The sequence below is a fragment of the Primulina tabacum genome, chromosome 4 (assembly GCF_025594145.1).
Source record: "Primulina tabacum isolate GXHZ01 chromosome 4, ASM2559414v2, whole genome shotgun sequence".
In the NCBI taxonomy this organism is placed as follows: domain Eukaryota; kingdom Viridiplantae; phylum Streptophyta; class Magnoliopsida; order Lamiales; family Gesneriaceae; genus Primulina; species Primulina tabacum.
The window spans coordinates 46,427,150-46,453,361 of NC_134553.1; the positions used below are offsets into that span (position 1 = coordinate 46,427,150).

Consider the following 26,212-nt stretch of genomic DNA (forward strand, 5'->3'; position numbering starts at 1 on the left):
ACAATATCAGTATATAATTCGATTCAAAACCTGTTCTGATCAATACTCAAATCAGTATATAATCTGATCCATATCTGAACAAGGTACAATCTAATTCATATCAACGATATCATCGAAATCATTACTGAATCTGATCACTCTAAATCAACTGATGTTTCGACGGCATAACAATACAGTTTCGATATCCCCGTCAATCTCAACATCACAGATATAATATCAGAATTCATAATCAGTATCAGTACAATTCATAATCTCAATATCTGTACACTTAAGATCAGTAACAACACAACTCTGATATCAAATTCCAATCAATATCTTTCGAAAATCATAACAAATGTATAAACAGTCTATTCTTTAATCTGACTTCAATTATACAATGTCTATTGTAGCAAAAACACTATATCTGATTCATATTCAATTCTGACAATATCATAATTTCAAATCCTGTCTAAACGTAACAAAACTTACGTCCAGTTGTAGCCTGCGTTGATAGGAACTCGGTGCTGAAGTCGGATTGAAAATCTTACGGGCGGTTTCTTCGTAAATTAATTTCTAAGATCACGAACTAAAATTTCTCCCCCACTCTCGATTTCCTTCCGACTTTCTGAAGATAATTTGTATGCTTATATATATATATATACACATACCAGGCATGCAGCAACGCAAGTGGCGTCGTGCATGTTCTGCACGTTGCGCGCATATGCGCGCACAAAGTCGCGCATATGCGCCGGTTGTTCGAACCAGCATTTTGTCTTCTCGCACATATGCGCCAATCACTTCCGCGCATATGCGCCGAACATTCTGCCCATCACGCGCATGTGTGCCATCTACGTCGCGCATATGCGCCGAGTACTCTCCTAGCCTAATGGACACCTCGCGATATGCGCGCCCTCAAACCGCGCATATGCGCGCAAGGTTCTGTCTTCCTCGCGCATGTGCGCCCAACACGTCGCGCATGTGCGCAAGGACTTCTCCTTTCATCTCTTTTGATTTTCTTTCGGCTTTCCCGGTCCAACCCGTTCCGTCTATAATCATATTAATTATCAACAATAGATTATAATAATCATCGCCAAATCCTTTCAAATTAATAGGATAAATTTCTTGGGCCTTACAAATAGCCTCGCAACAACCATGCTTTTTAAAATTATTTTTAACATTTTCAATTACTATGTAAGCTATGATAAAAAATCGTACCCACACAATGATAAATAATATTCTTTTCACATGTATATTATCAATTCAAAAACAAGATTACAGATTAATAAATTGATGTATTTTTAAAAATTTACAAACATGCATACAAACCCACTCACACACACACACACACATATATATGTAAGGATTAAATGATTTAACTTTTAAATAAGTAAATTTATTTATTAATATAAATATTGAAAAACTATTTCAAAATGAATATATTATATATATCAATTAATTATTGGTTCATATAAATTAATAAAAAATAATATGTTATAACTCAGTACAAAATGTATAAAATTCTATAAAAAAAATTCACAAAAATATATAAAAATCTTGCAAAAAATCAACATGAATTCACATAAATCTGTGAGATTATGTAAAATTCAATAGTCTATCATTTAAAAAAGTTATTAAAAGTAAACTCTGAATTGAATACACCCCACAAAAATTCTTGTGAGATGGTCTCACGGGTTAATTTTGTTATATTTGATCACCCATGAAAAAGGATTATCTTTCATCGAAAATATGACCATTTTATAAATATAGACAAAGTTGAATCGTCTCGTGAAAGAAGATCAACGAGATTATCTTACCAAAGAGGTACCTATTCTTTTTAATATTGCACGACTCCTATGCCAGGGAAAAAATATCATCGTGTTCGGCCATAAATACAGATTGGTAAATCTTATTTTATGATTTTAAGTCACAAATATGGCTATCATGTTAAGAAGAATCAAATAATTTATTTTTAAACGAAATTTACGTATTATTTAATTCAAACAATGTTTCCACAATATCACATATAATGTCGGAATTCAATGTTTCCTGATTCAATTCGACTCTTCATTACAGCAGCTGTCATATAACCCTAACGTGTTGCTTTTTAATGCAATTAAATTTACAGATATATTATATTTTTTATATTTAAAATAATTTTTGTGGATTAAAATATCATTAAAAAAATCCACAATCTCGTCCTCATTAATTTGATGTGGTCATGTGCATTGTCGTGACCAAAAAATTGGATATTTGGTAATTGATGGGTTTACTAAATATTATATCGGACAATTTGTGCACATCTCCTTAATAATCTATTAACGTTTTGTAACAAAATAAATTTATTAACAGACTTTTTATTGAACCAACTTCCACAAATATAAAATTAAAATATCTTTAATATTAAAGTTTTTCTAATAAGTTTTTATTAATTTGTGTTAAGATTGAAACTTGGACCTAACTCAACCCCAAAAGCTAGCTCAAGGGGGGAAGATTGTCCAAGACCGTATATACAACTCTCAGGTATTTTATCCAACCGATGTGGGACAACTAACAATTTGACTAAACAAACTATATTTTTCATTTATAAGTTGATAAATTAAAATTTTGAAAATCCCGATCTTTAACAACTCCTGATTTTGAATATTATAAATTTATACGATAAAAAATTTCACTTAGTTCATGTTTAATGAATACTAATATTTAACTGAAGCACTTATATGTTAGTTTATTATTATTAGTTTAATATTCGTTAACATATTTTAATTAATAGATAGAAAATAATCGATATTATTTATTTTATATATATATATAGTTATTTAGAATTTGTCTAACGAAAATAAATGAGGTATAAAAATTAGGCAAAAACTTGTGTGAGACGGTCTCACGGGTTGTATTTTGTGAGTCAGATCTCTTATTTGGGTCATCCATGAAAAATTATTACTTTTTATGTCAAGAATATACTTTTTATTGTAAATATCAGTAGGGTTGACCCGTATCACTTATAAAGATTCGTGAGACCGTCTCACAAGAGACATATTCTAAAAATTAAGGGTGTCATTATTTTCGATAATAACTAACACTAATTTTGAACTTGCTGATTATAGTCTGAGGCTGTGGATTTACCCGGTTGGATTACTTAGGTTGTTGGACCTTCGAGTAGCTGATGTTTCTCAAGCCATCCAGCTGCCTCAAGCCCGCTGACATAAGAAAAGATAGCATAATACACCGGTTATCATTAAATAAAGATAGATTAATAGTCAAATATTTATCGTTAAAATTTTAAGTTGTTTTAATAATAATTTTGACCCGGTTTAAGATCCAATTTTATGGATAACTATTTGATTAATAAAATTGGATCTTAAACCGGGTCAAAATGATTATTAAAACATCTTAAAATTTTAACGATAAATATTTGACTATTAATCTATCCTTATTTAATCAACTCAACCAAACATCATTATAAATGTACTATTTTGGAAAAAAGACAAAAGATATGTGACATTTTTTGCATGAAATGTTTTTGGCCCTAAAAATGATTGTCTTTTCCAAAGTTATTAGGCAAAAACTTGTATGAGACGGTCTCACATCTCTTATTTGGGTCATCCATGAAAAAATATTACTTTTTATGCTAAGAGTATTACTTTTTATTGTGAATATCGGTAGGGTTGACCCGTCTCACAGATAAAGATTCGTGAGACCGTCTCACAAGAGACCTACTCAAATTAACATTGGAGAATTCAAATGTTTAAGGAGGCAATCATCGAACATTGAAAGACTACTAAATTCCAAGTAATCAATCTAGAATTCAAGTTTTTCACGTTTATTAAAAATCATCTTGCTTCTCTGACTTCTTCAAGCACAGCTGAATAGTCGTATATGATCATTTAAGGATATATCAAATTGTTATTTTCAATCTATTGATGTTAAACAAATAGTGAAATCTGGTGACCGTCGAAAATCATTTCTTTGACAAGTCGTGTTTGATTGAGTTGCTAGGAGTTTCAGTTGGCTGGTTATGGTTTAAAGCCAAATGAAGCAAATTTGTACAAGTTTTACTATTCAAATTCTTCTAGTGAAATACCTCAAACACGGGAAAGAATATATGAGAGTATTATCCTAATAAATTATATGAAATATTATGTACCATGCTGATTACTAAACTAATACATCTAAGTCAAAAATTGTTATTTTAATTATCAATGCTCGTCCGACGGTGGCTCCAGCCCTACCTATTTTTTTTTTTAAAAATAGTATGTTTAAATTTTAACTTTTTTTCAGCCTATATTAAAATTAGAACAATTTTTTTTATCAATTTTATTTTTTTAGTCTCGTGTTTAAAAATTAAAAATAAAACAACTCCCACAAATCATAATTTATTATTGTGTATTGGTTGGTTTATTGTCGTAAGTTCTGAAATTATGCAACTTCGAGATAAAAATTCAACGACTCTAAAATTTTATTGAATATTTAGTTGTGATTATTCGAGTTGCAATAATATTATCTTATGATGTATATGAATTTTGGAGTTTGAATTTTTGTCTTAAAAATCTATTGTTGCAGATTTTTGGAATAATAATCAATTGGTTGAAATATTTGATGATTATTGATATGCTATTAATTATTGGGCTTGTTTTGTGATTTCAATTTATAATAATTAAAAATTGAATAAGTATGAAAATTTGAAAAATGATTATTTGTTTTAAAATCTTGGGAATAATGAATATTTCTAGTTAAATAACTTAGGGGATGGAGAAAATAAAAACTGTCAAATTATTTTTAAACCAAAAAAGCATATATCAACAAATAACGGACAAACAACAATTACAGTATATGAATTAACAAAATATCAGTTTCAACCAAAATAACAAACCGAAATGAATTAATTTGAAAATTTGGTTCAATGTTAAGGTGCTATAATTGTCTCTACTAGGTAAAGCGATCAAATGATCATGAAACTTGTGTTACTGTGCGATTTAAAATATTTGAGTTGCACCATTAACACCAGATATAGCTTTTGGTAAAGCGGAAAATGTTTGGTCCTACATTCGGTTTATTAGGAAGTTCGGTTTAAATTTTTTAAAATATAGGTTAGTCTGTTCAATTTCAATTTTTAATATAAAACTTCGGTTAACCTAACAAACTAAATTTTGTAAATAAAATTAATATCATGAAATTTTCTAATAAAGTTTATAAGTATATAAATATTACAATTTATAATAAAATTTGTTAGGCAATAGTACTATACTTAAAAATATTTTTTAATAAATAATATTTAAATTTAATTAATCCAATTTTTATATTGTATTATTTAGAACATGATTATTTTAAAAAAAATCTAAAATTTCGATTAATTGTGTTAATGACCGAAATAATCGATTTTTTTGGATTTAGTTTGTTAGTTTTTCGTAGTAAAGTTCTGTCGGTTCGGTTTGCCGAAAAAAAAGTTCGGCTAATTCGATTTTAAAAAATTCGGTTCGATTTTAACTGAACATATTACTGTCTAACACATAATGGAGTCAGCCCCATATGGTTATGAATCCTAGCTCCTCCCCTGTTAATGTTCGTTCCCACTACTCTTGATCAGATTATGGCCTACTAGTGCTTGATAAATTTTCACCGATTGCATAGAATGGTCCGATTGAATAGAATGGTAAAATTCAGTTGTTGGAGTTGGAGTTGGAGTTGGAGTTGGAGTTAGAGTTGGAGTTGACTTGAGGATCGCGTAATGGTAAATAAACAAGACAATAAACTTTAAATATACATTTTTCATATTTATACTGTGTTTCATTTTAATTAAGATAGATTTTTCAATATTAAGATATGAATTTTTCCTATTTTAAAACTGTATCGACTACTTTCATTTAAAAGATGAAGATGACGCTTAAAATATTTTTTTATAAAAAAATAAATCGAATAGATTTGTATTCTAACAAGATGGTCCAGTCCTTGAAAATAGTATCGAATAAATTTAAGAATTTTTTTTTATTAGAATATCTTCGTATTTATAATTTTTGAAAAATAGTAAGCTTTTCGTCCTATGATCTATCTCAGTTAATAAATGTTTGATTTTTATGAGTAATAAGTTCGTGAAATTATTAAAAAAAAGATTGTCTTTGAAAAACAATCAAAATATGATATTTAAGTTGTACGTATATTGTTATAAAAATTATATTTTTGGAACATTCGTGTTTATTAAATTATTATTATATCTCATTTTTCATGCATCATACTTTATATATATTTTTATAAATTTTTACAACATAATTTTACCATACCATCAATTATACTAAATATAATAGTGGGATGCCTTAGTGTATACAAATGGAGACATTTGACGGACTTTTCCCTCCTTCACCATACCTTTATTATCCAAAAAATGCTTGTTCCAACCAACTTGATCCTAAAAAGGTCTGCTTTTATCAAATCAAGATTCTATCTCGTGATCTTTAAATTAAATGCCCTACAACAAGTGATATTGACAAATTCCCACATATCATTTTGTAATATATATATATATGAGTAGGTCTCTTGTGAGACGGTCTCACGGATCTTTATCTGTGAGACGAGTCAACGCTACCGATATTCACAATAAAAAAGTAATACTCTTAGGCTGCGTTTGGTTGAAGGATAAAATAAACTAATGATTAGTACGTAAATGATAAAGAAAATGATTGTCGTAGAAATGTAATATATGGTATAAAATAGTATTATGTTTGGTAAGATTTTTAAGTATAGAATAATTTTGAATTTTTTGATAAAAAGACAAAATTGTCCTTTCTTCTTTTTTGTTTCTTCCACTCTGGCGGCAGCGGCATTCCGGCGGCAAATCCGGCAGATGATCCGGCATTCCGACGGCAGTCCGGCGGCGATGGTCGGGCGGCAGATCTGGCAACCGAGGCGGAGCCGAGGTTTCGGCGACGGCGGTGTTCCGGCGATCCGGCGACGGCGGCGGTCCGACAATGGCGGTGGCGGTCCGGCGACAGCGATGGCGGCGTTCCAACATCCGAGGTGGTTCAACAGCGGTGAAGGAGGAAGGGAAAAATTGGAAAGAGAGTAGGGATAGAGGAAGGATTAATAATCATACGGAGGGAGGATGTATTCTTTAATCACATCTAATACAACCTAATCATTCATAGGAGGATTGACTTGGTTAAATAAAAAACATACCAAACATGAGATTAGGTGGATTTAAAAAAATAAACCTACCTAATCAAGGCAACCAAACGCGGTCTTAGCATAAAAAGTAATACATTTTTATGGATGACCTAAATAAGAGATCCGTCTCACAATACGACTCGCGAGACCGTCTCACACAAGTTTTTGTCCGTATATATATAAGTCGTCTTTGAAGTGTGATTACTTTGATGAGCCAATCAACAATTGAGAAGAAAAATAAAAATAAAAAATAAAATTATTAACGTGTCAAAGCTTCTTTTCGTTTACAATTAATAGTTTACTATACTGACAAGTACTTGAGATTAATTCAACTTATGGATCTTGTTGCTACGTATGTTTAGCTGTTACTTTCCATTCAAAGAATCAAATATATCCTATATTTCACTTTCAGACTCAGGGTCAATTTGGAAATATGAATATTACTAAAGATTTGTCCCGGCCCCCTCAATATCTATTCGCATACTAACGCGATGGATAGATATATCTAAAACATAAAAACTCTTTTGAAAACGTCTCACGGGTTCAATTTGTGAGTCATATCTTCTGTTCGACTCTATCAATGAAAAATCTTACTTTTAATCTCAAAAGTATTATTTTTTATTCTAGATATGGATCGAGTCGACCCATCTCACGAATATAAATTTACGAGATAATCTCGCAGAAAATCTACTTATCATAAAATTCCAAAGATATTTGTTTTCGACATCAACTAATACAACTTCAGGATCCACTGGGGAATTTTTATCCACCACTAGAATGGAATTTTAAACTATAAATACGTGGCAAATAATGGAATTTTAGATACGGTTACGTGGCAACGGGTCCATGTATCTAAATAAAAGATTGCATTTTTTTAAATAAAAAATATTAAACAAAAAAATTAAATTCATTGTAATGGGATTGTGGGCACTAACGTATTTTGGTCCTACATTCGGGTCAAGGTAACACAATCTCTTTATTGTCTAGTGTATACGTGTTTAGGGCTAAGGGGATATATGCTTGATACTTCACACTTTCTTGCTGCATGCAATATGTATTTTGTTTGTTAGATCCAATTTTAGGATACCTTATCCAGTTTTTGTCAATTATTCTAGATAAAGACGATGAACAAGTTGAAGAAGATGAGCAAGAGTACTTTTGGGAATGATGATAAGTCATTGGTTATCGATGATCTGTCATTGTAATTCGTTATTTGATTTACGATGTAAAACGCTTCCCCCATCGTATTTGTTTTTATTCGCTATTATTTATAATATTTAAGTTGTAAAGATAATATAATTTATGATATTTATGAAATAGACTAGTTTTGATTTATATCGTACTACAATACTCGTTGTTTTGAGATTGTGTGATTGTTGAACAAAGTCGATGTCGACTAACTCCGATCGTGGTGCGTGACATTTAAGTGGTTTGAATTCTTCTTCCACCCCATGCAAATTTCGGATGGCTTCTTCCAAATTCAAAAATTTCTTCTGCCTTATTTAGTTTGATATTTACCTTGTATAATTAATCCTACTTGCTATATGAGTAGCTCAAAACTTCTTTCATCTTTGTAAATTTGAGAACCTTTCATCACCTGCAATTCAAAAACCTCCTTCACCAACTACAGAAAAAAAAAAAAAAAAATTGAGCATAGAGGCCGCCATATTCAAGGGTTCCAGCAACTGATTGGCAAACCAATCTAAGGCCATGAAGAACCTCAAGCTCGAGATCGAGACATTTAGGAAGACTGTCACTAGTTTACTTTTTGACAAGAACAAGTCAAAGGGATTTATGGGCCAACTTCAAGATGTTGTAAGAAAAATCTCCTTCAACAAGAGATTTCCAGATAAACAACTTAAGGACTACATAGAAGAGCTACAAGAGGCCCAAAAATATGGTCAATAAATGTTAATTGTGGCTCAAACATGGTTCTGCCACTACCATATATACTGCAAAACAATTTGCTGACCTCTCCAGCAAGAGTTCAATAGGTATAGTCAGGAAATGGGAGACTACGTGCATCAGATTGAGCCCAACAACCAAAACTTGGAGGCAGAAATCGTCAATCAACAAATACACTTGAGCATATGTATCAACTATTAAATGCAAGGAAGAAGATGCCAATGAGGAGTTGGGAAATGGAGATGTTAAGATCCTTTGTAATAAGGATATTCATACCCATGTTTTTTCAGCATTATTCGATTTTAATGACTTTGGTTTTCGCATTCAATTAAAGCATTTTGAGTTGTCCACTGATTTATTTTTGAAAAATTTCTTGGAGAATTCCTTTTCAACATAGGGGATTGCTATTACGTAAGAAAGAAACGATTAGTATTGACATATATTATTGGGAATGTACCTACTAGAGATAAGTTGACATAAGCTTCTGACTTAAGATGAAAGATTGGACTCAGAGATAATGAATTATTTATGAGAAACTAGTACGTGAAAATATGAGAAGAATTATATGGATATTTCAATATAGAATTGATTTATGTGTCAATAATCAACTGCATGGACATTAAATTTGGGTTATTAGCAATGCTAAGAGCTAAAATTAAATATATAAGATCTTGGAGTATCTTGTTAAAAATGAATGTGAGGATCAATAACTATAGGATAATAATTTATATTATTTTTTGACAGAAGGTAGGCTATTATCTCAATGTGAAAAACAATGTCTTTAAGTTAAGAAATTTATATTATTTAAGGATAACAAGTATGTTATTACCCTAAAGTAAGTCATGAGGTATTGGTGAATATCGAGAAAAATATCACATAATAAGTATTTGGCGAAAGATATTCGATGAAGCTCAGTTACATATTGTTGGGTTCAATAATTGTCCTAACTTGGTAGAGCGATCGAATCGTAGTGCTTGAACTGCTGTACAATTTAAAAGATTTGAGTTGCACCATTGCCACTAGCTATAGCTTTTGTAAAGCGGTAAGTACTCGGTCCTACAATTGGTATCAGAGCCAAGGTCATGAGTACGATTCTCATTGATTGCAAAGAATGCAATTATTGGGATGGAGATTATTGGGTGCAATAATTGTCCTACTTGGTAGAGCGATCGAGCCGTGATGCTTGAGCTGCTGTGCAGTTTAAAACATTTGAATTGAACTATTACCACTAGCTATAGCTTTTGATAAAGCGGTAAGCACTCGGTCCTACGTGTCAGAACACGCTAGGCTCATGATCTTCATAAAAGAAAGATTTATTATAATAAGAATTATCTGAAGATTAGTTTCTTGCAAACAAGGTTGAGTGAAATTCTATTTTGTAACAACTAATTTATAATTTTTGAGATTTAATTCAGTATGCCCTAGATTGATATTGAGTTACGTTCTAAAATTCTATATGATTTTTAAATGTTGAGATAAAAATCATGATAATTTCAAGATAAAATAAAATCAATATTAATTCACATATATTCAGTATCGACTTGATTCAACTCGATATGGTAGACTTTGATGCCATCCTAGAAATAGATTGTTTGTCCAAAAAACATGTGCTAGGATTTCCGGCACAAGAATGTCAAAATCCGAGCGCCGAACCAAGAGAAATCATGTACCATAGCAAGGTCAAAGATCAGAAAAACATTCTTTCTTCTTACCAGAGTTGAAAAACCATGAATTCGGGAGAAAAGGTTTACCTAGCAATGGTAAATGAAATAAAGAGGAAATTGAGTTCAATCAGGAAAATATTCTAGTAGCACGAGAATTTTCGGACGTCTTTCCGAAAGAGTTACCTAATGGTCCTGAATCGAGAAGTAGAGTTCTAAATTAATTTAGTACCTGGTGTTGCATCAATATCAAAGGCGCTAGACGGACTGGTTCTAGCTGAACTCCAAGAGATCAAGGAGAAACTGCAAAAGTTGACTCACATTAAAATCAAGTCAACACAATTTTCGAGGACGAAACTTTCAATAAGGAGGGAAGGATGTGAAACCAGAATTTTTATCCAAACAAAAATCGACTAAGGACTGAAAATTCAAGATCCAAAGAAGCTCTAACCGGAATTGCCAATCAAGCCCGACTATTTTCGAAAAGATACATACTTGGGCACCAAGTTTTCAATATTTGGTAAGACAGTGTTTATGGAAAAATATCATCAAAAGGATGGAAAGATATGAATTGAATTATGGTAAGATTTGCACTACACAACTTATAAATACCACACTTGTGCCATTCAAAAAATCACACTTAATTCACTCTATATTTTCATTTTCAAAGATTTTGCAATGAGAAGTTCTGTCCAATCACTGTCAAGAAATCAAGCGGCAATTTCAAACAGAGCAAGAGTTCATTAACGTTTTGATTCAATACTAAGGTAAATAGATTATGTTTTAAAACAATTTATATACGAATTGTTTCAGTTTCCGAAAATTTCGTTCGTGCATGAGTTATTCGTATCGTGTTGTATTGAAAATACCTTATATTTTGAGAGAATATGAGTAGAAATTCCAAAATATGATAAGTCTATGACCTTTTATACGGTAAGATTATAACCGTTATTATGGCAAGTCCTCTAGAGAATTAAATATTGGAGAATTATGACCCAATCTTCCACAAGCATAACAAAAATTAGGTGATAGCCATATTTAATATTTTCAAAAAAGAAAAAAAAAACATAAATGATCGAAGGAGTATCATTGAACTTGGCTAAATAATTAAATCAAGTTTAGGTTCGGATGTCAATAAAACATGCATGGTCCAATTGGTGGCCACATTACGAGACGGGAATTATTATTATTATTTTTTAGTTTACTAACTTGTCCAGTTTTTTATTTTAGTTCATTAAGTTTTTAAAAGTTGTTCGGTATATTTTCTTTTCATTTTCAGTTATTTTGGTCCAACTGTTGACGTGATATCAGACATGTCAGAATTTCTGATGTCATGTCAATAGTTTCGATGTTATACCAGCATGTTCGATGTCACAAAAGTATTTTCTAGTGAGATGTCACTTTAACACTCTGATGAAATATGGCTGAAAGTAAAAAAAAAATAAAAATTAGTGCACCGAAACTAAATTTAGAGACTCGTGACCAAAATGCAACTAAAAAATATATGGATCAAAAAAATAATTGTCTTATGAGACCTAATATGTTACAAATTTTTATCAATTTCTTTAACTCGTTTTTCTTTTAACAAAAGTGAAATTAAATTAAAACGTTTTTATTCGACAAGGTCATCTTTTATCAATGTTTCCCCTTATGTTCAAAATGACCTCTATTGTATCATACTACACTATACCATATTATCTACTCATATCATATTGTTTATTATTATATTATATTGTGTTGTATTATCATATCAACAATCACACACACACACATATATATATATATACATACATACATGCATGTGATAAAATAATAAAAAAACGCCACCATTAACTTCGTAGCAAACAAAAACAGAAACAAAAAGTGGACACCTTGAGCAACAGTACTTTTCCGAGTACAAAATTTAATTTAAGAGGTGTGTCATATATATATATATTTAAAATATATGTGTGTGTGTGTAAGTATTCTGAGGACCATACATCACTTACCCGTTTCCCCCGGTTCTTTAAATCACATCACACGCCCCTCCCGATCTCTCACACATATTTTGCTGCTCACATCCTAATATAATTATTGAAGCAAAAAGGCAGAAAAACAATGGTACTGTGTTTAAAGTGGGTAATTTTTTCTTGAATTTATATGTGTAAGTATTTAATAATTTAATTGATTTATTTTTGTCTGTCTGATATATGACAGGAAGTGGAGAACCAGTTGGCCAGAACTTGGGACGGGTATGTGGATTGGAGGGGGAAGCCTGCTTTGAGGAGCAAACATGGCGGCATGCGACCTGTTTTCTTCGTTTTGGGTAAATTTTTTTACAGAAATATTGAGCAAAATGTTGTGGGATTCATTTTCTTGCATGATTTTATATGTAAACAACAATTATATATATATATATATTTTTTGATTTTATTTATGTGGCCTGTATATGTAGCTGAAGAATACTTCGTTTGTAAAAGTTTGTTTTAAAATATAATTTTTTTAAAAAAAATGATTCCAAATATATAGTTTGTCTGGTTTTTGGATTTTTCGAAAATCTAAATCGACGACCAAATAAAAAAATACCTGTTTTTGGTGCTTCTGCCTTTGTTCATAAGGTAATGATTAAAAATTTGCTTTTTTAAGTAAGCTTTTGTTTTTGTAAAACTCACCCAAACTAGTTAACAAAATTCATGAAATATAGCCACTACTTCAGTTTAATATGGAAATTAGAATAAAATTAAAAGATCAAAGGGAAAAGACACGGGAAGAAAAATAAACTAAATTATCCTTTTCTTTTCTTCCTATATAAAAAATCAAAGCCATATTTTGAAATTTTGTGAATTATGTTTTCCCCCATAATCATGGCATAAAATGTTTGGTAACAGTTGCGGAGGTGTTGGAGAATTTGGCATATTTAGCCAATGCAAGCAACTTAGTGCTGTACCTATCGGAATACATGCATTTTGCACCGTCGGAATCAGCCAATTCCGTCACCAATTTTATGGGCACGGCGTTTCTTTTGGCCCTTCTCGGCGGCTTCCTGTCCGACGCCTTCTTCACCACTTATCACGTCTACTTGACAAGTGCAATCGTCGAGTTTCTGGTATGCAAGTATCCTCCGACTCCATATCATAAAAATTATTATTTTTTGCCAATTTGATTTGGATTCGATCGGACGCTAATAATAAATAAACATGATGAAAAAGTACCATTTATATAAGATTAAAAGCCAAAAAATATATCAAAATTAAGCGGTCTGCATTCAGTCATTTTTTTGTGACTTGTGACACCTCTATACAACTTGCTAGAAGTTGATGCTCTCATTCAGTCATTTGCACAATATTTGCATAGATTTTTTTTATAATTTGTTTAAAAAATTTTTAAGATTTAATATTCATTTGAATATATGTTTTTTTGGGTGCACATAACTTTATTAGCAAAAACTTGTGTGAGACGGTCTCACGGATCGTATTTTGTGAGACAAATCTCTTATTTGGGTCTTTCATGAAAAAATATTACTTTTTATGCTAAGAGTATTATTTGTTATTGTGAAAATAGGTAGGATTGACCCGTGTCACATATAATGATTCGTGAGACCGTCTTACAAAAAACCTACTCAACTTTATTTCATATGTCCTTTTCTATTCATAAAACGCAATTTAATGCAGATGATATATAGTCAACTAGTGATCCAAAAAATATGTTATATAACGATCATAACTCTTAACATATTTTGTTTGAATATCAAGATGCTTACGAGTCTCGTCGTTTTTTCGTTTGAATACTGATGTGTCTGTGCACATATTTTGTATTTATTTATATAATATTGTTTTGAAGTTAAATGAATTAATATATACATTATTTATAATTTATTAAAAAAATTAGAGATGATTTTTATAAGATTATTTATGATTAGTTTAACAACTTTCTGAATAGAATTTTGATATGTGCATGTTGGGTATTTCAAAATTTTGATATTTTGGTTATTTAGGACATTATTTTATTATGTGGATTGTCATCAGTATTAAATTAAATAAATAGTTTTTGGCTTGGTGCTACCATGCAAGCAACGTCATCTAATGCTTTTGGACCAACCGATTTGTCTCGATGACGTACACAAATTTCAAAATATGAACATGGGAGTTGTAAAACATACATGTCACAAGTTATTATAAGGACCACTTACCGTTGTCTGATTATGAAAATTACGCCAAATCAAAAGTGGGCTTTCAATGTGCTGGAGTATCTGCCAATACATATGTTTGATAGTTTGGGACGTAAACGAATCGAGCTGATGTCGAGCTGATGTGAGAAAGTACGTGATTTTCATTAGAAACTGTTGATCTCGAGCCAAATTTGAATCAAATTGAATATTTATTTTTAATCGAATTCGTGTATTACAATTTAATTCATATCCGACTTAATTCGGTTCTTGTCACCCAACTCACAATAAGTGGGGAGAATTCTATTTCTAAAATATAGTTCCCATTTTTTCTTCAAATTTTGAAAATATTTTGTGAGTTTTCATGCTATAGTTTAAATCTCTTAATTTCATTGAAATTCTTTAGTTTGTTAAAGTGAAGAATTCAATCAAGTTGACTCAAGCCTCACAAATCACTTGGAACACAACAATAAATAATATTTTATATGGAAACATGGATGAGAAGGTGAATTATGAATAATATAAATTTGATAAATCCATATATTGGATAAGATGATGCATGTCATTAATTTTTTTATAGAACTTGATTCAAATATTGGACAAAAAAAATACGAATAATCAATCAATATTTTAACTTTGACACCAGTCGGTGCATTAAAGACAAAAAAAAAATAAAAAAAACAGAGCCAATAAAACAAAAAAGTGGAAACAATAAATAAAAAGAAAGAAATACAAAGCAATATCAAGAAGTTCGTATGGATGGTATATTGTTGCGTTAATTCGCATTTGATTCTTGTCGTATGATATTGTGAGCTTTGATTATTTAACAGGGTCTGGTAATACTCACAATTCAAGCAGAAATCGGATCCCTGAAGCCCACAAAATGTGACCCATCCAACCAGAACATCCCCTGCCGGAAAGTGCATGGAACAAAGGCTGCAATGCTCTTCTTAGGCCTCTATCTAGTAGCACTCGGCGTTGGAGGCATTAAGGGGTCATTGCCATCCCACGGAGCCGAACAGTTCGATGAAGACACGCCGCAAGGAAGGAAGCAAAGATCGACTTTCTTCAACTATTTCGTGTTTTCCCTCGCGTGTGGTGCACTAGTTGCCGTGACGTTGGTTGTGTGGATAGAAGATAACAAGGGTTGGCAATGGGGATTTGGGGTTGCCACGTTGGCCGTGTTTTTGTCCATACCGGTGTTTCTTGCTGGTTCTTCGTGGTACCGGAATAGGATTCCTGTTGGAAGCCCACTCACAACTATATGTAAGGTATGCGATAGCCTCAACAATAAGATTCTTTGATGGTTTTGATCCTCTAATACGACTCGGCTTTTTGATCCTCTAATACGACTCGGCCATGGTTTCTTGAACAGGTTCTGATTGCTGCATCGATGAATACTTGCATGCCAAGCAGCACTTCAAGCAAAGTCATCGTTAATATGACCACAAGCCCGTCTGAAGATTTGGCCTCGGAGGACGAACGAGCTGTAGAGAATGAGAAGATAATGAATACAGCTGATTCTGCCTCAAAAAGCCTCAAGTTTCTGGACAGAGCAGCTGCGCAAAACTCGGCCAGTGGCATGCTAAAATGCTCGGTACGAGAAGTGGAAGAAGTCAAGATTGTCCTGTCGGTCCTCCCCATTTTTGCTTGCACCATCATGCTTAATTGCTGTCTTGCTCAGCTCTCCACATTCTCAGTCCAACAGGCTGCCACCATGAACACAAAGCTCGGTTCCTTAAAAGTCCCCCCTGCTTCTCTTCCCGTGTTCCCCGTGATATTCATCATTATTCTTGCCCCCATATATGACCATGTGATAATCCCATTTGCTAGAAAAGTGACGAAATCTGAGATGGGGATAACTCACCTACAGCGAATAGGAACAGGCTTACTCCTCTCCATCATAGCCATGGCTGTGGCTGCTCTGGTTGAGATCAAACGGAAGCGGGTAGCAACCGATTCAGGCCTACTCGACTCCACCAGGCCTTTGCCCATTTCATTTTTCTGGATCGCGTTTCAGTACTTGTTCCTTGGATCAGCTGATCTCTTCACCTTAGCAGGGCTACTTGAATTTTTCTTCACAGAAGCGCCTTCTAGCATGAGATCTTTGGCTACTGCTCTATCTTGGGCTTCACTAGCTATGGGGTATTACTTGAGCACCATGATTGTATCAATAGTAAACAGCGCCACTGGTGATTCGAGACACAAGCCATGGCTTTCAGGTGAGAATTTAAACGGCTACCACTTGGAGCGATTCTACTGGCTATTATGCATACTGAGTGTATTGAATATCATACATTATCTCTTCTGGGCTACCAGATACAAGTACAGATCAGCAGGGACTAACAAGTAACAAAGGCGCCGGTAATTTGTAGTTTAAAGTGGCTAGTAGAGGCCACTTTCATGTAAATTCAGTGAAGATATGTGCAGTAATTACAAGTAAAATCATCTTGTTCGAGAAGAAATGAAATATCTAACCCTTCACCGCCTTCTAAACGATGTCAAGCTCGAAGAGTGTAAATTAGAACACAACACAAAATTGCATCCGTCACAAGTAAGTTTAGATTATAGCTAGGATGGATATCCATGGCTTGAGGTATTAATTTGCAACACGGTTCTTAAAGTAGAATCACAAGATCAAAAGGCATGTTTTCAAGTCAAATAGTGCATCTACATTGCATTGCCTACAGCTCAAAATAGGCATCAACCTAAGCAATCGATCGTTTACTTAGGATTCAAATGCCTTAAAGCACATTATTTTCCTTCTGGCGTGAAGCATACAGTGGAAGACAACATGACATAAAACAAAAGTTCGATTCACTGATTACAAAGTACTAGCACCCGACAAGCTTCTCACAGCAACTTTGACAGCACCCACGACACTTAGTTGCCGAATATGAGGACTCAACTCATGTGTTTCGTAATTTTTGCCACTATCATCTATCTGAATTCCAACAAAGTACGCCACCTGCGCAAATAACAAGATGTGAAATGAGGTGTTCAACAGGGGAAAGTTCAATGATGGAAGAGTCAGAGAGACCAAGGAAAAACTTGGCACCCTCCGGCAACCATGCACACTATTCACCAAAAAACCCCAACCTTATTTTATCATCAGGATTCGTTCCTTGAATAAAGTCAAGAATCCAAACAAAAGATTTCACAAGTTGGTGGCAGAGCCTTTCCCCAGTGTTTTTGTTGACACTAAAATCAAATTTAATGATCTATCATATGGGGGAAAAAAGAAAAAAATTTGTAACAACAACCCGTTTATTCTGTGGCACGACGATAGAATTGTGACACTTAAGTTATTGTGTAATTAAAAAGATTTGAATTGTATCGTTATTATCGACATAGATTTTTTATAAAGAAGAAAGTGTTCGGTTTAACATTTGATGTAAAAAAAATTCGCACATGTTTAAGTACAATTCATTACAAGTTGATGCAATTAGTAAGATATGACCATGCAACCTTATATCTCACAATGTCGCAAAACAATCTAAATGTAAATCTTGGCTGCTTTACAGTTTAGGAGATTTCAATCATACTATTTCCATAGTCTTTTGACATTTTTGGCACTAAAACAATACGATATCAGGGCTAGTTAATTTCATGAAATTTAAATGTCATCCCAATATTGACTATGCTCACTACGAGTTACTATATATTCAATTATTACATATACACCAAAAGACAAAATGAGTAGACACTCAGGTACCCGAATTTTGAACTAAAATGTTAATAGAGAAGAAAAAATTATGACGAGTGATGCGATCCTGGTGAAATGAATGAGCAGGGTCGGGTGCTCCACCGGATCTGCTATCAAGATAATGAAGGAAACTGAGCAAGAACTATATCTGTGATGAAAATATATCTCTGCAATATGGCTTCCGCTGTAACCTGCAAATAAGAAAAGAACTCGTGAATGGGCGCCGGAGGGGTGTCCGGCGTGGCCACTCCGATGCTTAAGCCAGCAGGTGAAGATGATAACCAGTGTAACTTAGATAAAAGTAAAGGCTACTGGTGTAAATATGTGCATTAACATGTGTTGGTGAATGAATCATTCTCCAGCACAAGAGAAGAAGAGGAAGCCAAAGTCCTTCAAATGAATTACATACCTGCTATTTATAGGAGAAAAGGTAGTAGGTACCTTGTTTTCAGTGCCTACTTGCCACTTCCTGTCACGCCACCCTACTTTTCCATCAAGTCACATCAATAGGATTCTGTCAGGTGCGCTTCTCGACACAAGATCTTATCTTCTGAATCACTAGAATGCGGCACTGTTATCGAGGTGTCCGGGTAGAATGCCTCCCGGGAGATTTATACAAGAGCCCGGGACTATGACTGCCCGGAGAGTAGAGCATGGGCTTGCACCTGTCCCGCTCCAGAAGAATCCATCTGCAGACTCACTCGGATTTGGGAATCCATTTGATATTCCGGGTCATCCATGACCCGGGCTCTTACGGGGTATCATCACCCATCCCTTAAATAGTCGTGCTAGAGTCATACTCGCTGTCCCGATCAGTCATGCCTGGATTCCCAAAGAGATCATCAATCTTGTTCTATAAAAGCATCGGGGGCTTCATGTCTCCCAGAAATGGGATGAAATGCCGGAGTCTCATGTCTTATGGACTTGAGATAAGATGCCGGGGCCTCGTATTTCCCGGTCTTTGCATAAGATGCCGGAGCCTCATGTCTCCCGGACTTTGAATAATGTGCCGGGGCCTCGTGTCTCCCGGACTTAAGAGAATGTTCCGGGGCCTCATACCTCCCGGACTTTGAATAATGTGTCAGGACCTCCTATCTCCCGGACTTAGGAATGGTCGAGGTGTGGTGCCCCGAGCCAGATTTGAGAACCCTGGGCTTATAAGTAACCAAGGTGCGGAGCCTTGGGCCGGGGAGCATGTCCCGGGACTTGGGAATGGTCGAGGTGCGGAGCCTTGAGCCAGGTTTGAGAACCCTGGGCTTATAAATAACCAAGGTGCGGAGCCTTGGGCCGGGGAGCATGTCCCGGGACTTGGGAATGGTCGAGGTGCAGAGCCCCGAGCCAGGGTGTAGTGCCCTGGGCTTACAGATAACCAAGGTGCGGAGCCTTTGGCCGGGGAGCATGTCCCGGGACTTGGGAGTGGTCGAGGTGCAGATCCCCGAGCCAGGGTGTAGTGCCCTGGGCTTATAGATAACCAAGGTGCGGAGCCTTGGGCCGGGGAGCATGTCCCGGGACTTGGGAATGGTCGAGGTGCGGAGCCCCGAGCCAGGGTGTAGTGCCCTGGGCTTATAGATAACCAAGGTACGGAGCCTTGGGCCGGGGAGCACGTCCCGGAACTTGGGAGTGGTCGAGGTGCGGAGCCCCGAGCCAGGTTTGAGAACCCTGGGATTATAAATAACCAAGGTGCGGAGCCTTGGGCCGGGGAGCATGTCCCGGGACTTGGGAGTGGTCGAGGTGCGGAGCCCCGAGCCAGGTTTGAGAACCCTGGGCTTATAAATAACCAAGGTGCGGAGCCTTGGGCCGGGGAGAATGTCCCGGGACTTGGGAATGGTCGAGGTGCGGAGCCCCGAGCCAGGTTTGAGAAACCTGGGCTTATAAATAACCAAGGTGCGGAGACTTGGGCCGGGGAGCATGTCCCGGGACTTGGGAGTGGTCGAGGTGCGGAGCCCCGAGCCAGGTTTGAGAACCCTGGGCTTATAAATAACCAAGGTGCGGAGCCTTGGGCCGGGGAGCATGTCCCGGGACTTGGGAGTGGTCGAGGTGCGGAGAACCGAGCCAGGTTTGAGAACCCTGGGCTTATAAATAACCAAGGTGCGGAGCCTTGGGCCGGGGAGCATGCCCCGGGACTTGGGAGTGGTCGAGGTGCGGAGCCCCGAGCCAGGTTTGAGAACCCTGGGCTTATAAATAATGTGTCGGGGCCTCGTATCTCCCGGACTTTCAAGAATGTGCCGGGGCCTCATACCTCCCGGACTTGAGATAATGTGCCGGGGCTTCATAACTCCCGGACCTAAGATTATGTGCCGGGGCCTCGTATTTCCCGGACTTTCAAGAATGAGATGTTGGGATCTCATACCTCCCGGGCTTTGCATAAGATGCCGGGGCCTCGTATCTCCCGGACTTGATATAATGTGCCGGGACCTCGTACCTCCCGGGCTTAAGAGATTTTGTTTTACCTGCTGTTTTAGTTTTATTACAAATCAAATCACTAACCTGGAAATATTGAATCCGAATTCATTTCCGGTAGAGTGAAACTTCTCTGGTTGAGCTAAATTAGGTGACTAATATAGCTGTATGCTACTGAGTGCATAGTAAATGCTCTTCATGCCAATCCGGGATAGCTGCTGAGCTTTGAGCCCATATGAAATCCACATATAAGATCTGAGTGCCGAGCTGGTCGGACTTGTATGTTTGCCAAGCAGAATTGGGCTTACTGAGGTGCCGAGCAAGGTCAGACTTACTTTTGAATGGAAACCATATCTACGTCTTGAGCTCAAGTTCCCACAGACGGCGCCAATGATGCGATCCTGGTGAAATGAATGAGCAGGGTCGGGTGCTCCACCGGATCTGCTAGCAAGATAATGAAGGAAACTGAGCAAGAACTATATCTGTGATGAAGATATATCTCTGCAATATGGCTTCCGCTGTAACCTGCAAATAAGAAAAGAACTCGTGAATAGGCGCCGGAGGGGTGTCCGGCGTGGCCACTCCGATGCTTAAGCCAGCAGGTGAAGATGATAACCAGTGTAACTTAGATAAAAGTAAAGGCTACTGGTGTAAATATATGCATTAACATGTGTTGGTGAATGAATCATTCTCCAGCACAAGAGAAGAAGAGGAAGCCAAAGTCCTTCAAATGAATTATATACCTGTTATTTATAGGAGAAAAGGTAGTAGGTACCTTGTTTTCAGTGCCTACTTGCCACTTCCTGTCACGCCACCCTACTTTTCCATCAAGTCACATCAATAGGATTATGTCAAGTGCGCTTCTCGACACAAGATATTATCTTCTGAATCACTAGAATGCGGCACTGTTATCGAGGTGTCCGGGTAGAATGCCTCCCGGGAGATTTATACAAGAGCCCGGGACTATGACTGCCCGGAGAGTAGAGCATGGGCTTGCACCTGCCCCGCTCCAGAAGAATCCATCTGCAGATTCACCCGGATTTGGGAATCCATTTGATATTCCGGGTCATCCATGACCCGGGCTCTTACGGGGTATCATCAACGAGATTTCTTGTAAATTGGGTATGTTGGATCCTCAAAACTATCTAGCAAGTAAATAACTTAAAAGACCATGAATCAAAGTCATTGGGATTTAATGGGAAAAAAACTCCATTTGGATAGCACGTGAAGGAAAAAAAAGGTAAATTTGTTTCAACAAAAGCGACAATCGTGCTCCACTGAAAGTTTCATGTAATGCGTTAATGAACCTTTTATCTAAAATAAAGAATGAGAATGTCATTCATCGGCGGATTTGTAACCATGATTCGTGTGCGCATTCAGGAAGATAAAACATGAAATGATGCAGGTACCAGATATGACCACAGCAGTTGATAAGATAAAGCGTGAAATACAAGTACAACACACAAACAATAAGCCGCGAAATGATTTGTTAATAACTTCATAAAAATCATGTTAAATAAACTAAAGTTTGAAGGCAGTTAACGTTAACTCTGAATAATTTTTTTGGGATGTTCGAAAGATGAAATTTCCGAAATAAATAGTAAATCGGAGGAAGAAAGGGAGAGTTTAGTAATAATAGAGAAGTAGAGCTGATAAAAAAGTTAACCCATTTGAAGATAAGAACGTACATAAATTTCTTAACGGAAAATGTACTGATACGAACAAAAAATACCTTTCCAGAAGCATTCCGAACTGCTGAAATATGAAGAAAATTCCAAAATGGAGTCCTATTTTTTCTGGAAGCACAAACCAAGATGTAAGGTCAGGTAAAAATCTTCATACAAACTAGCTGTTACAAAGGGCTGTCAGTCATCAACCTGTAATTTAGGATACGTACTGTACACGATTGCTCGGTCTGAATGCATGCCTTCATCTACAGAATAAGAACAAAAAACCACCCTATCTAAATTTTATTTTCTTTCCTTTCTCGTTGAGGGACAGCACACGATATGTTAATAACATAAAAACTGTAAAACCGGGAGACTAAAGATGCACCACAAATTATAGCTATTAGTAACATTGCAACTCAACTGTTTAAACTATATAATAGCCTGATCATCACGTTCCGGTTGCAGCACTATACAACCACACAGAAATCATGGGAGTTTGCCGTCCCAACCAGAAAAAAAAGAAAGAAAACTTATTAACAGATGAATGCAACCACCTGAAACTGGGTTGAGGGATCTGTATCTGCCCCACTCAAAAATCGGCAATTTTTCCCCAGTACTTCATGCCTTCCATAGCCTAAACATGATTTTGGAAATATATTAAAACAGAATGCATATATTTTCGATTCATTAACAGATCAATATAAAACTTAGTTCTCAATCTAGAAAAGTGCTAACAAGACAGAAAAAATTTATTCAACAAACTCGTAAGTTTCATGCTTTTCAAATACCTGTTAGTTTAAAAAACACCTCACTTGCATAAACTATTGGCATATCAGGTAAGGATGCATCAGTTCTGCAGCGTAGCATAAATGTAAGGTAGCACATCAAAAGATATTCCTTGCAATTAACATAAGCTGATTTTAGGAATTGAAATACACAACAACTCACAATACAAAGCTTTGTTTGATTCTACCAAGGGATAAATTTAAGGATGCATCAAGACGGCTGTTCCCAGAGAAGTAACATCTTTGCCGACTAATCACTTTACTGGTCAACTCACTGTATTGTATTAGCACCGATAAAATGTTATTAATTGCCGCAGTAGCTTTGGTCTTCTGTAACTCCAATGCTTCACAAGACTCATTAATCTCAACTTCTGCAACATTTTTTCTGATAGATTTATATAATATCACGACAGGTAATAAAATAGTTCCATAGAGAACATTACCAAACTAGCCCATCCATAACAAAGTGGAACCACAGTGACAAAAGCATTAGAGTATCACAGAGACACAGGAAAACCATGATCTCAATCAGAAAGCAACATTTCCTTCATCATTTATTAATTATCATACAAGTAATGACGAATCTCACTCTTAGCTCAATGCGAAATGTAAATTGATCGACATAACAATGAATTTAGCAGCAAAACATTTGATAAAATTGATACTTATGGTCCACAAACCATATAGCAATAATTAACACGAGATTTTCAAAGATTCAAGTTAGTTGGTAATAAAAACAATTCTCCACAGACAAACACTGAATTTTAAACAATTAAACATGGTCACTGACAAAATCAAAAGCAAACCTCTATCATCATGACTTAATATAGATCCTAAAGCTGAATTATGTGCTAGTTCCAAGGCCGAATCCGAGCACACCTCTCTTCTGCAACACCTGAACATGGAACCACAAATTCCTCCACCATCTTCACTTAAATTCATTTCACTCAGATTTCCAATCCTTGGTTTCCTCGAAATAGGCACTTGGATACCCACAAAATGAATCACCCTACCATCCTCCTTACAATAAACAGGACATATTTGAAACAACATCCAAAAGGGTGTCCCATCTTTCCTATAATTCAACAAACTAATCTCCATAGCCCTCTCATTCCGAATCGCCTCCCGAATCAACATAATCGATCTTTTATCACTTTCCGGCCCCTGAAACATCCTTCCATTCCTCCCAATCACCTCATCTTTCGAATAACCAAACATGTTCAAGAACCCATTCGAGGCGAACACGATTGGGTGTCCAGAAATGCAAGGGTCAGTTATGGTGAAACTATCAGGCAATTCATTAAGTGTTTCCCTCACCCATCCTGTGTATCTCAAATCAAATGATTGTTCAATCAATCCCAGTTGTGATTCCATATTAAAAATATTAACCTTACCTCAAAAACTGAATATTTATGATCAAAGAGCAATCCCATGTGTTTTGTACCTTAAACCTAGAAAAAAACTTAATTATCTCAAGAATTTCAGTTTCGGCCCATCGAACAAACCCATAAAATACCAAGTTCATCAAAAAATAGAAAAACCATGAACCAAGCAAACACAAAATGTGAAAAAAATAACAAATTGTCCAATTCAAAGAATCCTCGTGGATTTCAACTTAAATGTAAAAAACAAGAAAATAAGGTCACCGTGCCTCAACTATAGTGGAACTCCGCGATTGAATGATCATTCAACAAAAGAACAAGATAGATATTTCTTCTGAGAAACGACGATGAAGAAGGAAAAAAAAGAACGCACACAACACAAACTACAAATATCCCAATTAAACCACCGATTGAAATAAACGAAACTTTCTAGTGGATACCCATCAACAACTGTAGATGCACGAGCTTCTTACGGCTATATAATCTTAAATCTCTAAAATTCTACGGAAAAAAAGGTTCTAAGAGTTTTCAGATATCGTGTACAATCATGCAAAGTTAAAGGATTTTTAGCTTAGAATAAGTTAATCCTAACAGCGTTAATGAAACGTGAGCACTGTAATTAGGAGAAAATAATTTTATGGCAAGAAAGTTAAAAAAAACAAAAACAAAAACAAAACAAAACAAAACAAAGATGAACGTACGAGGGGACTGAACCAGGGACCCGCGTGAACTCGGGGAGAGGAATCCAATACGAAACATTAAGGCTCAGTTTGGTTAAACTAAGGTGTGATGGTTTAGTTATCCTTCGTTTGCTTTCATTTATAAATGTGATATTGACTATTAGTCAGACAAACTTTATTGTTCTCTTTGGACAACAAATCCATGCATTTATTGTGGATAGTATTTATCCTGCTGCTCTCATAAAGTTTATTGACCAAAATACCCCTGTTTCTAAAATAAAAAATTGCAAGTGGCCTACGGACACGTCATTCTCCTTCTTTCTTCTGAAGAACTGATGGATGCGCAGTACCTTAGAAATCGAAAGTGGTGAACCAAAAATCCTCATTTCTAAGTCCGATCTGTTCAATTTTCAAGTTTATTTGAAGGTAAAACTCGATAAATTACAACTTTGAAGCTATGTGTGATTATTGGTTTTGTATGTCATGCATAACGTATTTCAGAGTAGATAAACCTAAGGAAAACTAACGACTGATGAACATTTCGTGTTTCACGTGATCGTTGTTTAGTACGAATGTGTTGTACATATCCTAGTAGTGTTCTGTTGTCGTTTTTTTTCCGGTTCTTGTACTGTAATTTTGAACCTTTTTTTTTGCGTAAATCCTGTACAAAAATTTATCATGTGACATTGTATGAGACATTCGTTGTGAATCTGTGTTGGGCTGTTGTACAACAAAAATCTTGTTT

At 35.5% G+C, this 26,212-nt stretch overlaps 3 protein-coding genes across 5 annotated transcripts; 1 reads left to right on the forward strand and 2 right to left on the reverse strand.

Moving 5' to 3' along the window:
- The first annotated feature begins 12,667 nt into the window (after positions 1-12,667).
- Positions 12,668-17,362, forward strand: LOC142543481 (protein NRT1/ PTR FAMILY 4.6-like). The gene is made up of 5 exons (XM_075650774.1): positions 12,668-12,800; positions 12,897-13,005; positions 13,568-13,785; positions 15,675-16,115; positions 16,220-17,362. The coding sequence occupies exons 1-5, from the start codon at positions 12,798-12,800 to the stop codon at positions 17,195-17,197; spliced, it is 1,749 nt and encodes a 582-aa protein (XP_075506889.1). The 5' UTR covers positions 12,668-12,797; the 3' UTR covers positions 17,198-17,362.
- Positions 17,363-17,481: 119 nt separating this feature from the next.
- On the reverse strand, positions 17,482-22,960 carry LOC142543483 (protein TWIN LOV 1-like). Its single transcript, XM_075650777.1, has 3 exons — positions 22,828-22,960; positions 22,683-22,746; positions 17,482-17,812 (listed from the first exon to the last, which is right to left on the reverse strand). Exons 1-3 carry the CDS (start codon positions 22,881-22,883, stop codon positions 17,669-17,671), a joined length of 264 nt encoding a protein of 87 aa, XP_075506892.1. The 5' UTR covers positions 22,884-22,960; the 3' UTR covers positions 17,482-17,668.
- On the reverse strand, positions 22,828-24,789 carry LOC142543482 (protein TWIN LOV 1-like). Of its 3 annotated transcripts, XR_012819762.1 has the most exons (5): positions 24,212-24,789; positions 23,594-23,776; positions 23,409-23,473; positions 23,175-23,254; positions 22,828-22,883 (listed from the first exon to the last, which is right to left on the reverse strand). XR_012819762.1 is itself a non-coding variant. In XM_075650776.1 (4 exons), exons 1-3 carry the CDS (start codon positions 24,777-24,779, stop codon positions 23,442-23,444), a joined length of 783 nt encoding a protein of 260 aa, XP_075506891.1. In that variant the 5' UTR covers positions 24,780-24,789; the 3' UTR covers positions 22,828-23,254; positions 23,409-23,441. The 3 variants fall into 3 exon arrangements, 2 of the variants coding, with proteins under 2 accessions (XP_075506891.1, XP_075506890.1); XM_075650776.1 differs by having other exon boundaries at positions 22,828-23,254; XM_075650775.1 differs by having other exon boundaries at positions 22,828-23,254; positions 23,569-23,776.
- Positions 24,790-26,212: the final 1,423 nt, after the last annotated feature.

Bases quoted from the DNA above. Each gene is read 5' to 3' on its own strand.
- LOC142543481 (XM_075650774.1), top strand. The intron at 13,006-13,567 runs GTAAATTTTTTT...GTTTGGTAACAG, and splicing joins ACCTGTTTTCTTCGTTTTGG to TTGCGGAGGTGTTGGAGAAT. The intron at 13,786-15,674 runs GTATGCAAGTAT...ATTATTTAACAG, and splicing joins GTGCAATCGTCGAGTTTCTG to GGTCTGGTAATACTCACAAT.
- LOC142543483 (XM_075650777.1), bottom strand. From the start codon at position 22,883: ATGAAGGCATGCATTCAGACCGAGCAATCGTGTACAGTACGTATCCTA. The intron at 22,747-22,827 runs GTTGATGACTGA...TTGTGCTTCCAG, and splicing joins GTACGTATCCTAAATTACAG to AAAAAATAGGACTCCATTTT. The intron at 17,813-22,682 runs GTATTTTTTGTT...TTATTTGCGCAG, and splicing joins TTCGGAATGCTTCTGGAAAG to GTGGCGTACTTTGTTGGAAT.
- LOC142543482 (XM_075650775.1), bottom strand. From the start codon at position 24,779: ATGGAATCACAACTGGGATTGATTGAACAATCATTTGATTTGAGATAC. The intron at 23,777-24,211 runs GTTTGCTTTTGA...AAAATGTTGCAG, and splicing joins ATTAAGTCATGATGATAGAG to AAGTTGAGATTAATGAGTCT. The intron at 23,474-23,568 runs GTGAGTTGTTGT...GCTACGCTGCAG, and splicing joins ATCAAACAAAGCTTTGTATT to AACTGATGCATCCTTACCTG.